The sequence below is a fragment of the Lampris incognitus genome, chromosome 2 (genome assembly GCF_029633865.1).
Source record: "Lampris incognitus isolate fLamInc1 chromosome 2, fLamInc1.hap2, whole genome shotgun sequence".
NCBI classification, from domain to species: Eukaryota; Metazoa; Chordata; class Actinopteri; order Lampriformes; family Lampridae; genus Lampris; species Lampris incognitus.
The window spans coordinates 135,539,066-135,557,501 of record NC_079212.1 but is presented as its reverse complement, the minus strand read 5'-3'; the positions used below and the strand labels follow the sequence as shown (position 1 = coordinate 135,557,501).

Here is an 18,436-nt window from a genome sequence, read left to right as displayed (position 1 = left end):
GTGGGATAGTGCAAGCAGCACTAACCAGGTGGTGAGAAAAGGAGGATCTGGTGTCATTTACCTTCTTGTCAAAGAAGTTGGCGAAGTCATCAGGGAGAAGGGAGGAAGTAGGAGGAGTAGGTGGGGGTTGAATTAGTGTAGAGAAGTTTTCAAAGAGTTTCTTAGGATTAGAGGCAGAGGATAGGATTTTAGAGCGATAGAAGGCAGCCTTAGCAGCAGAAACGGAGGAGGAGAAAGTGGAAAGAAGAGATTGGAAGTTGAGAAGGTCCTCTGGCAGTTTGCCTTTTCTCCATTTGCACTCTGCCACTCTCAGCCTCCGTCTGTCAGTACATACTGAGTCAGTCAGCCAAGGGGCAGGTTGAGTTGGGCGTGCAGGCCTGGAGGTGAGGGGGCAGAGATTGTTCAGAGAAGAGGAGAAGGTAGAGAGAAGAAGATCAGTAGCAGTGTGAGGGGGGTAGGAGAGAGAAAGATTCAGGTGTAGGGAGGATAGAGGTAACAGAGGAAGAAAGATCAGTGGCGGAGAGAGAGCAGAGGTGTCTACGGATGGAAACCATGTGGGTAGGGGAAGGGGCTGAGGGGGGTGAAGAGAGGGAGAGAGAGTAGGACATGAAATAGTGGTCAGAGAGCTGGAGGGAAGTAACAGAGAGATTGGAAATAGGCAAGTGTCTAGTAAAGATAAGGTCCAGCTAGTTGCCAGCCTTGTGGGTAGGAGGAGAGGGTGAGAGGTGAAGGTCAAAGGAGGAGAGGAAAGAGAGAAGAGGATCTAGCTTGTTAGTGTGGATGTTGAAGTCACTGAGAAGGATAAGTGCAGAGTCATCAACAGGGAAGTGCGAGACAAGTGTGTCAAGCTCCTCCTGAAACTCACCAAGGGGGCCTGATGGGCGGTACACAGCCACGATGGTGAGTTTGACTGGATAAGAGACAGTAACAGCATGAAATTCAAAAGCGGGCGGAGAAATTATGGAATGGAAACAAGAGAGTATTTACATTTCAGGGAAATTAGCAGGCCAGTGCCACCACCCTGCCTCCCAGCTCTGGGAGTGTGAGAAAAAGAGTACACATCAGACAGAGCTGCGGATGTGGTAGTGTTTTCTGGCATGATCCAGGTCTCAGTTAGAGCAAGAAAGTTAAGGGAGACCAAGGATGCGTAGCCTGAGATAAACTCAGTTGTCAGCACCACAGACTGGCAATTCCAGAGCCCTCCCATCACCACTTGCTCAACGTGAGTGGAGAGAGTGGGATAGATGAGATTGGTAGGGTCACAGCGCCTAGGAGTGACCCAACGTCTATGCCAGCCATGGGAAGAGGAAAGGTTAGGAAAGCGAAGGAAACACATAGTCTATACTAGGTACACAAAATACAGATGACTGACCGGATCTAAAAAGAGCAGTCCTTGCTTGACGAAGTATTGGCTTGAAAAAGTCACGCTTGCCTTTGTTCACTCCAGCCTTCGTTCAACCTAGACCTGTTTGCCCTTGGCTTGTTTGCCTGATGCTTCCAAGTAGCAGCAGTGATTTAAAGAACACCAATTGTTAATTGTCTGCCAGGAGTGCAGGCCACACCCTGGCCACGTAACACCCAATTGGCCAAAGAGGTACACTGAAAATAGGCCTATTGCCCAGAAACTGGTCACTTATGTAAAATTCTATCAAACCTCACACAATACTATTAAAACTGCAAACAGCAAGTTACCAAGGAGTATATTTATAAGCTAAAAGGATAACTAAGTCAAAACAGCTAGGCAACAAGAAATAATTAAGGACACACTAGGTGAAAAACAGCTACAGCTAGAATAAGTAAATAAGACAAGTAAGTAAATAGAATAAGACAGCTACAGCTAGAATAAGATCCCACTAGGTACCAGCAGCAGATGTATAGATAAAATGACTAATACTCAAGCAGCTGGAATAAGACTAATAGCAAATTGTTGAGCGAGAAAGATGATACTTACTCTAGTCTAGATGAACCAGCAATTCAGAATCACTCCAGAAGTTAAAATGCACACTGGATTGAAACTGAATCAGGCCAGACATCATCATCACAATAGTATGGTGGAACCCAGAGATCAGGAGAATATTTGACTTGTACAGTCTTAATACATGTCTGTGAATGTTCTCATTCATCCAGGTCATGGTTATCCAAAGGAATTAAATTAAGTGCACGGATATATACCAAGTCCAGTTGCACTTGATTCAATTCCTTTGGATAGTCTTAATACAATATTTACAATCAACCCAATCAATTCAGTAATGATGAAAACAATAACGAGAAGCAGGATAATACCCACAACCAGGGTACGAATGAATAATGCACCCACAGATGCCAAGGAGCCAAACCTTTCGGAAAAGGGATCCCACTCATTAACAGTATGTAAATCTTTTACCCCTTGTTCAGTATCATGTTTCAATTCGAATATTTCAGCACCGTTGCTAGTAATATATGCACAGCATTGAGTGGAAATCATCTTATATACACCACCCTGTGAGGCTAACAGAAGGTCCAACACCATCCTATTTTCTGTTGCTACACGTCCAATATACTCTAAGCGTCTCGCCGTGGCTGTAAGATGTTCATGTGACATTCTAACACAGCAGAGTGACTTGATCTCGTTCTGGGCTGCATATATACACCGTACTAGGGTATCAATATGCCAAATGTGCACTGAGCAGTTGATAAGGCACATTTAGCTTTGTGATGGAGTGAAAATAATTCTGGTGCAGAGTAATTATATACAATAAAACCTAAAAATTACAGCGGTATTTGCAATTTCCATGGGGCTGAATACACTCCACCGACAATACGATAGGTATATTCTGATTCAGTTATAGGCTCACATTCTATATAATTCCTGCAATTAGCAGGCATGGCCAAAAACTACATGATATTGAAGTACTGGATTTATCGTTGTTTCAAATTTAGATACCTTCCACAATACTGCATGATTCAACTCATGTGGCTTGTAAACTTTATTGAATTCCAGACAAGACAAATAAGATTACATCTACCTCACTATTGAGTAGATCATAATGAATAAGCCCTGAGACATAACAGATGTCAAATAGATTAATATTCATCTCATCATCAGCCGCTTCTCCGGGGTCAGGTCGCGGTGGCAGCAAGCTAAGTAGGGCACTCCAGACGTCCCTCTCCCCAGCAACCCACTCCAGCTCCTCCTGGGAGACCCCAAGGCGTTCCCAGGCCAGATTGAATATGTAGTCCCTCCAGTGAGTTCTGGGTCTACCCCTGGGTCTCCTCCCAGTTGGACGTGCCTGGAAAACCTCAAAAGGAAGGCACCCAGGAGGCATCCTAATCAGATGCCCGAACCTCCCCAACTGGCTCCCTTCGACGTGAAGGAGCACCGGCTTTACTCTGAGCTCCCTCCGGATGTCTGAGCTCCTCACCCTATCTCTAAGGCTGAACCAAGACACCCTACAGAGGAAACTCATTTCAGCCACTTTTATCTACGATCTCACCCTTTTGGTCACTACCCAAAAGCTCATGACCATAGGTGAGGGTTGGAACAAAGATTGACTGGTAAATTGAGAGCTTTGCCTTCCGGCTCAGCTCCCATCTCACGATAATGGTACGGTACAATGCCCGTATTACTGCTGATGCTGCACCAATCCACCTGTCAATCTCCCACTCCATCCCACCCTCACTTGTGAATAAGACCCCGAGATACTTGAACTCTTTCATCGCCAACCTGGAGAGAGCAATCCACCATTTTCCGGTAGAGAACCATTGGCCTCAGACCTGGAGGTGCTGACTCTCATCCTGGCTATTTCACACTCAGCTGCAAACTGCCCCACCGCACGCTGGAGGTCACATTCTGATGAAGCCAACAAAACCACATCATCTGCAAAGAGCAGAGATGCAATTCTGAAGATCCCAAAATGGACACACTTCTTATCTTGGCTGCGCCTTGAGATCCTGTCCATGAATATCACAAACAGAATCAGAGACAGGGGACAACCTTGGTGGAGTCTGACACACACCGAAAATGTGTTTGACTTTGTGCCGAGAATGCGCACAAGCTCTCACTTTGTTTATACAAGGACTGGGTAGCTTGTAGCAACTGTCCCGGTACCCCATACTCCCACAGTACCCCCCACAGAGTGCCCCGGGGTACATGGTCATAAGCCTTCTCCAAGTCCATAAAACATATGTAGACTGGCTGGTCAAACTCCCATGCCTCCCTCAGCAATTCCGCAAGGGTAAAGAGCTGGTCCATTGTTCCATGGCTAGGATGGAATCTGCATTGTTCCTCCTGGATCCGAGGTTCAACAATCGGATGCAGCCTCTTTTCCAGCACCCTAGAGTAAACGTTACCAGGGAGGCTGAGCAGTGTGATGCCTCAATAATTGAAGCACACCCTCCGGTCCCCTTTTTTAAATATGGGAACCACCACCCCAGTCTGCCACTCAACAGGTACTGTCCCCAACCTCCATGCGACACTGAAGAGGTGTGTCAGCCAAGACAGCCCAACAATGTCCAGAGCCTGCAGTATCTCAGGGCGAATTTCATCCACACCCTGAACCTTGCCACCGAGGAGCTTCTTAACTACCTCAGAGACCTCTGCCAGGGATATGGGTGGGTCTCCCCCCCCCCCCCCCCGAGTCTTCAGACTCTACCTCCTCCACTGAGAATGTGTTAGCAGGGTTCAGGAGCTCCTCAAAGTGTTCTATCCACCGCCTGACAACATCCCCAGTCCAGGTCAGCAGTTCCCCTCCCTGGCTGAACACAGCCTGAATCAAGCCCTGTGTCCCCTTCCTGAGTCGCCGAATGGTTTGCCAGAACTTCCTTAAGGCCAACCGAAAGTCCTACTCCATAGTCTCACCAAACTCCTCCTACACCAGAGTTTTTACTTTCGCGAACGCTGAAGCTGCAGCCCTTCTGGCCTCCCGGTACCTGTCTGCTGCTTCAGGAGACCCCTGGTTGGTACTAGTTGGTACTACTAGTTGGTACTGCTCCACCTCCCGCAACAGCTCAGGCTCCTTCCCTGCCAGAGAGGTGACATTCCATGTCCCAAGGACCAGTCTGTGATGCCGGAAGTTGGCACGCCCCAGTACCCGCCTTTGCCTGCCACCTGGCCTGCATTACACCCTACCCCAATGCTCATCCCTGCAAGTGGTGGGTCACAGGGTGTAGGTTAATACTGAATACCTAAAGTCTGCTGTAGACAATGACACTGCAATTACCATAGGTGATTAAGATGATGCAGGTAATTGTTGACAAATCCAACAATTAGTGAAGTTACGAGGTGGCCCATTCTTTCATCATAGTTATAGCCAGATTTCCCATATAGGTATCAAAGGATCTTACACACATTAGAGGGGTTTCAAAAGTCTGAGTGGCTACTGTGGGATTAGCAATATCTTGACATATCTGTGATTGATGCTGTGGTGGCCAATCGACATCTATATCATATAAATGCAGATTGAAAAATGCACATGCCATATTATACGGCATGTGGATTTTCCATCTTTTTGGCACCAGACTGCGGACTGTTTCAAGCACTCAGATGTAAATTGGTCTGTGACTAGCACTTTACAGTGTCCTGTTCTACATGTAGTAACACGATTGCCATTTATCCATGACCAATAAATCTTTACGCATACTCAATAATCCAGGTAAGAAGATTAAAGAAAACTGAATCAGTTAATCTAGACACAACGTTTATTGAGAGAAACGTTTTATCACTCATCTAAAGTGATCTCTTCAATCTAAACTGACTACAGATATCCCTACCTTTATAAACAATACAGTGGCATAACGACCGAAACCAGTGATTAGTTTCATATGCAAATAGGTGTGCATGACCATTAACTAGAGTTTCAAAGGCCAACCATCACTGGTTTCAGTCGTTATGCAACTATATTGTTTATACGGGTGGGGATACCTGTAGTCGGTTTAGACTGAAGCGGTCACTTAGATGAGTGATAAATTATTGCTCTCAAACGTTGTGTCCAGATGAACTGTTTCACCTTTCTTTGATCATGACCAATAAACTTTGTCCAGCCGACCAAGGTAAACTGTAAGGTTAATGGTTAGTAAACAGCTATCTCTATCACAGATATCTCTCCCCTGCACAAAAAGACAATCTCATGCCATCTGCACATCTGGCAATTTGGCTGTGGTGGGGGCAAAAGATGGTTGATGAGAAAGTAACAGTTGTTGTTACAGCATTATTATCTTGTAGAGAATCAAAACCCATAAAACAGGACTGACATTCACAACAGTTGTTATTGCAACACAATACATTGTTCTCCTGAGACCAAACTCCATTCTCCTAAAAGGATGCCAGGGCCTGCTTTGAGGCACTGGCATCATCACTACATATTACCTCAATGGTGCCTTATTGTTATCACGTGCCATTACATAAAATAATGCATTTCCCTATAGCGTAGCAACCATTGGCTGTCGGTAGGTTTTTAAACCTCAGTGAGAGCTGGCCACGTCTACTTCTCTTCCTCATTTGTGAGCAGAGCGGGTCTCTCACCCTGGACCTCCGTCTCCAGTGGTGACACATTCTTGCTGCGGCTGGCGTGTGTCCAGCTGTCTCTCCCCTCCACCTTCACTGCCGTAGGTGTGGTCATAAGTACTTGGTGGGACCCTGTCCACGGGGCTTCTCTTATGTTTTCTCTTCAGGAACTTTATCAGAACCCAAGCTCCTGGCTTCAGGTTGTACAGCTGACCCTCTGTTGGCCACGGAAGTGCCGATCTCACCTGCATTTGAATAGAACTCAGCACTTTAACTGCACAAAAGAATTAAGCATTACATCCTCGATGAGGTCTGAGCTGAGGACCTGCTTTTGCGGGGAAAAGGCTATTCCAGTGTTCATGGGTCTGCCTGTGAGGATTTCAAAAGGTGACAGACCTGTTGCAGCCCTCCTCTCTTGCTCTCATGGCGATTGACACTAATGGTAGTGCCTTTATCCATGTGAGTCCTGTCTCATCACAACATTTGAGCAGTTTATTTTTAATTGTCCCATTTTCTCTCAACTACGCTACCACTCTGTGGATGATAGGCATCATTTTGCCTAAGATTGATCTTTAAAAATGGTGCAAGTTGTTTAATAGCACTATTTAAAAAAATGTGTCCAGTTATCACTGCTGATCTTCCGTGGTATTCCCTATCTGGAATAATCTCTTACTCGCACCTCTGCTACTCTGGAGGCATCTGTCTTTCCTGTAGGTAAAACGCCAACCCACTTAGAAAACACATCAACAATCGTAAGACAATATTTCTTTCCTTCACATGGTGTTAGTTCAATGAAATCTATCTGTAGGTGATCAAATGGTTGGTCAGGTGGAGGATGGCTCGAGGCTTGTGTGATTTGCCCTCTTGCAGCATTATTTTTCAAACAAATTCAACATTTTGAACAAAAATTTTGGGAATAATTTGTGAAGCCTCTCGTAAACCTGTGTTTGTTTACTGTGGCCACCCCCCCCCTTTTGACACATGGTCCTCCCCATGTGCCAATTTTACATAAAAAGGAAACAAACACTTAGGCAGGCAAGGATGTCCATCTTCTGACTGCCATACGTTATTTACATACGTGCACTTAGCCTTTTTCTTCTTTTTTCTCTCCGTCTCTTGTCATAAAACCTTCTTCTCCATCCACAGTCTGTGTGAATGGTGTGTCTGGATCAGGCAGTCCTAAAGTAGCCGTGGTAGTCAAAGTCTGTTTTGGTTGAGTGAGAGCTGTGTCAGCGCCCTCTGCCTACATCACATTGTGAGTTGGTTTTAGTCCATGGCCTTGCATAATAGTGAAATGTTTTTGAATTTTGAGGATGGCTTCCACTCACTTTGAGCTCAGTGGTTTACCTTTTTTATTTTTAGAGATCTCGTGCCCTTGAAAGGTGACTTTTTCCATGACAAACTGCAATTTACTCAGACTGGCCTTGTGGCCCTGCTCTGCCAGATGTTTTAGTAATGCAATGGTACCAATCTCACAAGCTTGTTTTGTTGATTAACAAATCATCAAATAGTCAACATATTCTATAAGCGCGTTCCCTGCTGGAAGACCTAAATTCTCCAGACTTGCATGCAAAACCTGCAAGTAGACTGCTGGGGACTCAACATAACCTTGTGGCATCCTGGCCCACATATATATTTTACCCTGAAACATGAAAGCAAACCAATATTGAGAGTCTGGGGGCACACGGACACTGCTGCAATTTGCTTGTAAATCTTGCATGACTTGCCACTATGCTGGCTGATTCTCTGGCCTTATCTTTTTAACTGAAAAGCTTGGTGTCCTCACTGGTGAATGAGCACATGGGATAAGGACTCCTGTTGCCAGCAAACTGTTAAATACTGGTGTTATACCTATTACTACCTCTGACTTGAGCAGATATTGTGCCTGACATGGATGGTATGTGCTCTTGGGTGTCACATGGATGACTTCAGCCCCTTTAACTAACTCAAATCGTAATTATCTGTAGACCATAAAATTTGTGGCACTTCTTGCAACTCTGGTGAGTCAATGGTTAACTGAGGGGAAATTTCCCCCCCAACTCAAGTTGAATTTACTGCTCTGTGCTAAATGCACAGTCCATTTTCCCATAAAAGTGCTCTGAAATGGGCATCTATATGCTTACATTTGGGGTGAGTATTGCACTCCTTCTCCCCTAGTCTCCCACATGCGGTCTTGTGACTACCGAGTGACCCATAGACCTAAATCCTTCCACTGGATGTCACATATTTTGGCTAGACACGTGGTGTTGAGATATACTCCCAGTGGAGCTGGGCTATGGCTGGAGTCAGCACAACTGTCAGTGCATACATATCATCATCCCAATACATCCAATCACTAGTCATAAGATCCCTGTCTTACCCTTACCTGAACCAAACTTTCTCAAATTTATCAACTCCTTCACTTACATTCGCTGTGACATGCAATTCAGATTCTTCCATGAGCATGTGCTGTGGTGACATGTGAGTGTGTGCTATTTTTAAGCAAATTCAATTCAATTCAATTTACTGTCATTAAAAACAATGTGCAGGCACATGTTAAAAATTAAAAATTGAAGGTTATTGATCTTGGCCCTGACGGCGGCAGATCCCATCGATATATGTATGTGTATATGTATACTGACCTGGGATGTTTGATACTTTAGTGCCTTTAATTCCTTCCTCTGTACAATGGAATATCAAGCCCAATGCACACATCACATCTCTGGCTAACAGATTGACAGGGCAACATTTGGAAAAGAGGAAAGTGTTTTGTTTTTTTGTTGTTGTTGTTGTTTTTCCCCCTGCCACTGTCTTACATAACACCTGGTAATGTTGTGGTATGTAATTCTTTTACTGCAATGTCTGATGCTCCTACAGTGTTAATATATCTACCACTCAAGGGGGCTGCGGTTACCAAATTATGGAGGGACAATCATCTAAATTACATTGTATTTTTATGGGGGGTTTTTGTACACCCAAATGTTCCTTCTAATAAAATATTGAAAAAAAAATGCAGATACGTGGATACATGTTTTTCACCCGACAGCCACTATATATACATATATTTGATATATGTCTAATAAAATATAATGCTATAGTTTTTCTTTGTGGCCTGTGCTGACGTCTTTTTGAATTTATTAGCAATGGCCTTTATCCTGGGGTAGAATGGACCAGAGCACATCAGAGTTGTGGTATATGGTCGTTCTAATAAATTGTGTCAATCTTCCTTACCTGTAGAGGGCGCTGTCTTGGCTCCGGGAATGTAACCTGGAAGATAAGTAAAAAACAGAGTTCAGTAAAAAAGTTATAGTCACATTACAGTCACGTTAACCTAGTGTCTCCATGAGTTATTAAATGATCACTACAAGAACATGTATCTAGGGTCTGCCAAATGACAGAAGCTAAGCAGGTATGGGTTTAGCTAGTACTTGGATGGAAGACCTCTGGGGAAAAACTGAGTAGCTGCCAGAAGTGATGATGGTGGGCCAGTAGGGGGCAGTCTTCCCGCTGGTCCTAATAAAAAAAACCCACAAATATAGAATCCCAATGCCCCAGTGCAGCGATGGGGACATTGTGCTGTAGGAGATGCCATCCTTCGGATGAGACGTTAAACCGAGGTCCTGGCTCACTGTGGTCATTAAAGATCCCATGGCTCTTATCGCAAAGAGTAGGGGGTTCCCTGGTGTCCTGGCAAAAATTCCTAACTTGGCTCTCTCCATCTGGCCACCTAATCATCCCCCCATGTTGGGTGTCTAGAGAAACGCTACATAAATGTAATGATTATTATAATTTTCATTATTATAAATAAACATTTTAATTATTTAGGCCTGAAGGTTTTTCACGTCCGAGCCACGCAACTTCTGAGACACCAAAATGTAAAAAAAGACAGCAAAAACTTGACGCATCTTTGACAGATTTTGGTTTGATTACTGATCTAAGAGTGTTAGCCAGCACATGCAACTTTGGAGAAATAAAGAACTCACTTATACGTGATAGAATAGTATGTGGCAGTAACAACTTGGGGCTGAGAGGAAAAGCTGACATTGGACAAGTGTCTACAGTTGTGAGCTACGGAGTTGTCACGTGAAAATAGCAAAACCATTGAAGGAAATACAGTGGAAGAAGTACAAATGGTGAAACAGACAGCAAGGCAGAATAAAAACATGGACATGGTGTCATGCATGTGCTGTGGGAAAACACATGAAAGAAACAAGCACTACATAACAATACTATTGTTACAGTAGTCATGGTGCATCTGTAACCAGGCATGTTGGCAATAATCAAAAATCAAATTTAGACTATTTCTCTGCACTGGAGAACGCTAGTTTTTTTGTTTTTTGCTTTTCCCTAGGACAGAGCAATGAACTTCATGAAGGAAATTATGTGACAAAAACATGTCATAAATAGTGACATGACGCAAACGACCATGTGCAAATTACGAGATGGTCATGTTGACTGTCCATGGCCATTTTAGATGGATTTTATCGTAACTTTTTTTTTGTGATCTAAAACTCATTTTAATGCAAATATATACAATTTTTGGAGAATTCAGGGGGCGGCAGGTCTATCTCCCCCCCCACAAAGTTATTAAACTTTGAAAATGCAAAACGGTCATAATGACCGTCTTGGTCGGTCTAGTGTTAAAGGTGACATTATGTGGCCTATATAGAGCTCTGTTTAGTTATTTTTTCAAAGGACTATTCTATAAGGAATACAGTAAACATCTTCGGTCAAAAGAAAAAATGAAATAGAGTGACTGTCCAGCTTGCATTTTTGTATGGAACATATTTCAGAATGTGGAAAATCTATATTTAAAAGCTCAGATTAACAAAACATAGCATGTTAGACTATACATAATTAAATGATCAAATAACGTGATTGCACTTTCTGCTTACTTACCATGGGTCTACCTACTACCATTTTGCTGTAGCATTTCTTTATTAGGACCCTCTGAACATAGCACGTGTGATTATATGGTCATATTGCAATGTGATTGCACTTTCTGCTTAATTACTACGGTTCTTCCTCAATATCAAAAAGTATCAACAATCTGACACTATGATGTCACACTGTGTAAGTCTGTATCACCATGACTCCAATGAAATGGAACTGTGGGGCATGGCTACAGTCTAAGTTCATTGGTTAAAAAAAAAAGAAAACCCTTCAATATACAAGTCCTGATCTTATTGTTGCACAGTCGTTTTGTACCATATTGACAAAATGATCATAAAGGGCACTATGTCTTGTTTGTACAGTTGCACCCTTATAATGATTCAATTTAACCCCCTTACATATGTTGCTGATATAAAATGATTATAAATAATTGAGATGACTAGTCAGTTAACTTCTTTTTGCAGTGAGCTGTGAGGCCTCTCACCTGTGTGGATCACGACATGTTGTTTGAGAAGCCATTTTGAGCTGAACCCATTTCCACAATCGCAGCACTTGAATGGCTTCTCGCCTGTATGAGTCCTTATGTGACTTTGTAAACTTGACTTCAGGGTAAACGTTTTCCCGCATGTGGTGCATCTGAATGGCTTCTCCCCTGTATGAGTCCTTACATGCATTTGCAAATTTGACTTCTGGGTAAACGTTTTCCCACACGTGGTGCATCTGAATGGCTTCTCCCCTGTATGAGTCCTTTCATGACTTTGCAAATTTGACTTCTGGGTAAACATTTTCCCGCACGTGGTGCATCTGAATGGTTTCTCCCCTGTATGTGTCCTTAGGTGACTTTGCAAATATGACTTCCGGGTAAACATTTTCCCACACGTAGTGCACCTGAACGGCTTCTCCCCTGTATGAGTTCTTATGTGCGTTTGAAAATTTGACTCCAGGGTAAACACTTTCCCACAAATCTTGCATCTGAATGGCTTCTCCCCTGTATGAGTCCTTACATGCATTTGCAGATTTGACTTCTGGGTAAACACTTTCCTGCACGTGGTGCATCTGAATGGCTTCTCCCCTGTATGAGTCCTTATGTGCATTTGCAAATATGACTTCCGGGTAAACATTTTCCCACATGTGGTGCATCTGAATGGCTTCTCCCCTGTATGTGTCCTTAGGTGACTTTGCAAATATGACTTCTGGGTAAACACTTTCCTGCACATGGTGCATCTGAATGGCTTCTCCCCTGTATGAGTCCTTATGTGCATTTTCAAATATGACTTCCGGGTAAACATTTTCCCACATGTGGTGCATCTGAATGGCTTCTCCCCTGTATGAGTCCTTACGTGTATTTCCAAATTTGACTTCTGGGTAAACACTTTCCTGCACATGGTGCATTTGAATGGCCTCTCTCCTGTATGAGTCCTTATGTGCCTTTGAAAACTTGATTTATGGGTAAACATTTTCCCGCATGTGGTGCATCTGAATGGCTTCTGCCCTGCATGAGTCCTTGTATGCCTCTCCATGTTATACTTGCAGGTAAAATCTCTCCCACAACTGGTGCATTTGAAAGGCTTTTCCCCTGTGTGAAATGTCATGTGAATTTTGAAAATTTCCAAATTATGAAGCACTTTCCCACAAATCTTGCACTTGTAGGGCTTTTTATGAGGTTTCAGCCTTGCTTTCCGAGTTGAACCTGCTTCCTCACAGTTTTGGTGACTGCGAGTATGGTAAGCTTCACTCGTAGTTGCATGACAGCATTTAGAGAGGGTATGGTGGTCACTTGTTGGTTCTGATATTAAAAAGTTGTCTTCTGTGGCATCCAGTTGTATCATTTCAAATGAGATGACAGCTGGGGGCTCTGTGTCTCTCTCTGTCTGGGTTTGGTAGAGTTGCGAGGGCAGAGGCTGATCTTTACCCTGATCATTTCCATCACAAAGAGGGGTAAATATGGACTCAGAAGTATCAGCTGCCTCCTGTAATGGAAGTTGGTCTTCCTGTGGACTGATCCAGAGTTCCTGTTGTTCCTCCTTGGCCAGACGGGGGCTCCTCTCCTGCTCACGATGCTGCTGATCAGATAACTGTACAAAGTCTGGAAAGAGGGAAAAAGAACATCAATTCTCTTATTTGCATATACAGAGGTAGGCTAAATTTGATTCAGGATACCTATTCAAGATTGGCCATAGTGGCACATCCTGTTTATGTACTTTAGGTAAACCATACAGACTAGGTACACCTGTGTGGTTTACCTAAGATACATAAACAGGATGTGCCACTATGGCCTATTGTTTGTATGATTAACTCAGTGACCTATAACATTTCTAAGTGTCTTGCAACTATTCTCAACTCGTTAGTAGGCAGTAATGAACATCACATTCAGAACACTATAGATTTTGTGGATAAGGCGAGGGACATCATTATGGAGGGGGATGAAACAATGGTCTCTTATGAGATTAAGTCTCTCTTCACATGCTTTCCTATTGATGAAGAAGTGGAAGTAGTCCGTATGAAAGTACTTAAGGTTTGACTCTTATCCAGGGGCGGGTCTTGGACACTGACGCAAGGGGGGCGTAGCTCTCTTCAGCCCCCCCCCCACACACACAAACACATGCAAAAGCACAACAAAACACGGACAACTATGCTTAAATGTGTCCTGTGACACAGAAAAAATGCTCGTCAACTGGCATTCAACTTATCTAAGAAGAGGAAAAACGTTTCACCAGTAATGACTCTTTTAAGAAAGAAAAAGCCATCTTGTTGCCAACCTAACACAGTAATCTGCCATACATCTCAATCCACCTGGCCTCGGATACAATAGCCTACGTAAACAAACAAAAATGCACGGTTCTGACAGCCTTCCTTTCAGTACCAAGGAGAGCACACATTCACATCACCACACACTGCACAGTTAGCACAGCCATCATTTAAAGCATTAATTACAATAGCATTAATCACAATAGTCCCAATGCGAAGATTATACAGACAGACAGAGCGCAGCACTTAGGCAGCATATTGACAACACCAAATTTCAGGCTCTCTTCTCTCACACATGCTGCGAAATGCAACAAATCATTTACTCACCAAGGAGGCCTGCCCATAGCTGGTTAAACTCCAAAGCGTTTATAAAAAGTAACCCATTAACTCGAAACAATGAATGAACTATATACAAGTTAATGTCCAGTCCCGTTTTTAAAATTTCTTTTTATTATAAAAGTTTCATTTTTCTGTCTTTCATATGGGCAAACCTGCCAATGACCTTGTCTCTGTTGATCTCGATATTACGTTCAATGCAAAGGAGTGTTAGGTTGGAGAGTTGGGCCTTGTTCATGCACGAACATAAATAACTCTTGATGAGTTTTAGTCAGTTGAAACTCCTTTCAGCACGGACACTGGTAACAGGGATTGTCTTATATATTCTGTGGAGTATTGTAAGTTGCGTGTATGCATTGTGCATGTCATTGGAAATGAGAAAAGGTAGGACTGCATCCGTGTCAAGGTCCATGGACAACTCCGAGTACATGGTGCGACAGGAGAGAAACTCATCGACTGCTCCATTTGGATCAGATACATCACCACAGTAAAACCGTGCGAGAGCCTGCATCTTTTTTTCTGCGCAAGGAAGCAAATAGCATTTGGGTTTGAGCATGGAAAAAAGTGAGGCAACCTGTCTAAAGTCTGCAAATCTAGTCTTGAATTTCTCCAAAAAAATATCCAGAATATAAAAATACAATTCAATCTTAAAGCGACCTCTTGTGTCTTGGATTGGCTCATCCTCTGCGTTTTCCTCAAAATATCGTTTCTTCTTTCGGGCACTTTCTTCTTGAAACTTGACTCTGAATAACAGCCTCCATAGCCTGTTTCCTTGAGGCCCATCTGGTGTCCGACAGGCTTTTAAGAGTAAGAACTGTTCTGTCCAATTTCGTATTGTCTTGTTCCTCTTCTAATGTCCTAAACCTGGGGGGGGGGGGCTAAGAGTACATCCGTTGCCATCTTACAATGCTGTGATGCAACTATTCCCCAATCCTCTGTGAATGGGACACGTTGCATATGAAACTGATCGTTGGTTTCAGTTATTATGCAGCTGCATTGTCTATAAGGGTGGGGATATCTGCAGTCAGTTTAGATTGAAGAGGTCACTTAAATGAGTGATGAAACATAGTATCTGTCAATAAACATTGTACCCAGATGAACTGATTCAACTTTCTTTGATAGGAGCTAGTTGTTCTGCACAGTGGATGAGCATTCAACTACCAATATTATCAGGCTAGCACTTGTTCTGATTTTACAATGCTTAAAAGTATTCATGACAGGGGCGTCCAGGTGGCGTGGCGGTCTATTCCTTGCCTACCAAAATGTGGACGGCCGGTTGAAATTCCCCTGTGACCTCTGGCTTGGTCGGGCATCCCTACAGAAACAATTGGCCATCTCTGTGGGTGGGAAGCTGGGTGTGGGTGTGTGTCCTGGTCACTGCACTAGCGCCTCCTCTGGTCGGTCGGGGCGCCTGCTCGGGGGGGGGGGAACTGGGGGAAATAGCGTGATCCTCCCACGGAGGCTGAAAAAGAAGCGACTGGCGACTCCACATGTAATGGAGGCATGTGGTAGTCTGCAGCCCTCCTCGGATCAGCACGGGGTGGAGCAGCGACGAGGACGGCTCGGAAGAGTGGGGAAATTGGCCAAGTACAATTGGAAGAAAAAGGGGGGGGAGTTCACAACAGTGTGGACATTAATAGGGGTGATCAGGTGACTGGGTTTCAATAGAGTATTTTTAAAAATAGCTGTTTCATTGGGTGGCACGGAGGTGCAGTGGCTAGCGCGGTCACCTCACAGCAAGAAGGTTCTGGGTTCGAGCCCCGGGGTAGCCCAACCTTGGGGGTCGTCCCGGGTCCTCCTCTGTGTGGAGTTTGCATGTTCTCCCCGTGTCTGTGTGGGTTTCCTCTGGGTGCTCCGATTTCCTCCCGCAGTCCAAAGACATGTAGGTCAGGTGAATTGGCCATACTAAATTGCCCCTAGGTGTGTGTGTGTGAGTGTGTGTGTGTGTGTGTGTGTGTGTGTGTGTGATGGCCTGTCCAGGGTGTCTCCCCGCCTGCCGCCCAATGCCTGCCGGGATAGGCTCCAGCGTCCCCGCGACCCTGGTAATGGGATGATGTTTCATTGCTAAAACCATGCATGTCAAATTTGGAGGAAGTTCTTGCGCCAGAATTTGATCTTACGTGAAGTGTCAATCTTCATATTGTTAGTTAGTCCAACCACAGTCCTGATACTCTTAGGACTACGGTTGGAGGAAAAAAAAACAAAAAACAAAAAACATAACATGGCTTTTTTTTTATTATTAAACAGTGGTTTACTGGACAAACTAGGGTTTGGCTCCGTCTTTCAATACAGCTACAACCGGCTGCAACCTACTAATAAAAATGTAAAATTGACTTAAAAGTAAATCAAAATAAAGATTCCCGCAAAACAACCCCACCCCCCCCAAAAAAACAAACCAAAAAACATTAAGGTGCAGCATTAGGCTCCAGCATCCCGCGACCCCGGTTGGGATAAGCGGCTTGGATAATGATGGATACTGAGCTGCACTGTACTTGTATTCACATCAGCAGCGTGACGCTAGGACTGAGCAACATACATGTTCTCTCCAATACATAAACAAGCATGCAACCGTCCAGACCCACGGCGCATGTGATGGAGACGGTGACTGAAATCTCTGCAGCTTGAAAAATTAGAAATCCTAAAAAAAAATTGCAATAGCTCAGCCTTGAGTTGTCTTATCTGATAATTTGTTAAGGCCAGATTTTGTCTGTATAATAAAGGTATTTAAAAAAAGGGAAAAATTAGCTCAGCTAGGCGTTATTGTCGTTAGCCTTTTGATGGATATAAACCACAGTCAAGCGATCTGCGCCAAGCCCCATAGCGAATAAACAACGAAGTCAAACTGAAAGAAATAATGCAAGAATGTTTGGGTTATGGATGGCACACACGGAAACTTGGATTTTACCAACCTATTTTGTGTAACGTAATGCTGGGCCTCAAAACCATGTCCAGCAGTCTCCTTTGTCGATCTATCGTTTCCTCCTGCTCCACTACCGTCCTCGCGAAAGCTTCCAATATCTCCTCGGCGGCTGCGGTCAGCCGCTCGATGACGAACGATTTTAACAGGTCCATGTTGGACATCGCAAAAGCTCAACGGCAAGACAAAGCCAGCTGCGCTCCGGCGGCAGGACGTCGCACGTAGCTGCTTTTCTATCTGCAGGGTGTCGCAGGTGGCTGCTTTTCGGTCTTCTACTCGAAGTTTAAAAGCGGTCGACATTAATCACAAAAAGCGCACTACCGCCACCTAGTGAGCTAAAGTGTGAACCAGGGATTCGTTCTCTCTTCTTCTTCTAACGCGTTTCGGTAGGCTGTACACTGTGAAACGTAATGCTGCCCTCCATAGGCAATGGTTTGCTGTTCATCCTATGTAAATGGTTCCTTTTTTCTTTCTTTTTTTCCTTCTCCAAAAACTTTTATTTATAACAAAGGGGTACACAGTTGTCACACAGAAGAAGAAGAAAACCCCATTGTACAGACCAGGGGAGTTCAAAGTCCATTCGCGTTAATTCCTTTCAGAGTTCAAATAAAACGCACTTTCTTTAAAATATCGAAAGTCTTTATAGTTTTTTTTTGTTTTTCACATTTTCAGTTAAGGCATCATACTGCTTGAGTTCAACAACGAATCGACGAGAGCAGGGTGTGGAGTCAGACCATTTAGATTTGTGGATGTGAAATTTACCAAGAATAATCAGAAGCTGAATTATATAGGTAATATTGCTCTCCTTCCCATAAAACACAAAATATAACATCACAGCAAATACATTAATCTGTACATTAGTAATCATTTGTCCATTTATGAAGTCTTGCCTATCAATCCAAAATAACTCTGAATGGGCACAGTGAAAAAACAAATGAAATATCGTTTCTCTATCTGAACTATAAAAAACACAGGTATATTCCATATTTAGCTTAAATCTTTCCAAGACTTCTTTAGCAGGGCAAATTCGATGTAAGATCTTTTAAGGACACGTCTTTCATTTTGTTATAAAAATGGTCTCT

The 18,436-nt window shown here is 43.6% G+C and overlaps 1 protein-coding gene across 1 annotated transcript; it reads right to left on the bottom strand.

Annotated features, from left to right (window-relative positions):
• Window positions 1-6,113: 6,113 nt before the first annotated feature.
• Window positions 6,114-17,590, bottom strand: LOC130108255 (gastrula zinc finger protein XlCGF57.1-like). The gene is made up of 4 exons (XM_056275142.1): window positions 17,347-17,590; window positions 11,838-13,439; window positions 9,692-9,727; window positions 6,114-6,726 (listed from the first exon to the last, which is right to left on the bottom strand). The coding sequence occupies exons 1-4, from the start codon at window positions 17,516-17,518 to the stop codon at window positions 6,632-6,634; spliced, it is 1,905 nt and encodes a 634-aa protein (XP_056131117.1). The 5' UTR covers window positions 17,519-17,590; the 3' UTR covers window positions 6,114-6,631.
• Window positions 17,591-18,436: the final 846 nt, after the last annotated feature.

What these genes read in the sequence shown, in the direction of transcription:
- LOC130108255 (XM_056275142.1), bottom strand. Translation starts at nt 17,518, where the DNA reads ATGTCCAACATGGACCTGTTAAAATCGTTCGTCATCGAGCGGCTGACC. An exon ending in CATTACGTTACACAAAATAG is followed by an intron (nt 13,440 to 17,346) that starts GTTGGTAAAATC and finishes CCCTCTTTCCAG; the next exon opens with ACTTTGTACAGTTATCTGAT. An exon ending in CAAGACAGCGCCCTCTACAG is followed by an intron (nt 6,727 to 9,691) that starts GTAAGGAAGATT and finishes ATTCAAATGCAG; the next exon opens with GTGAGATCGGCACTTCCGTG.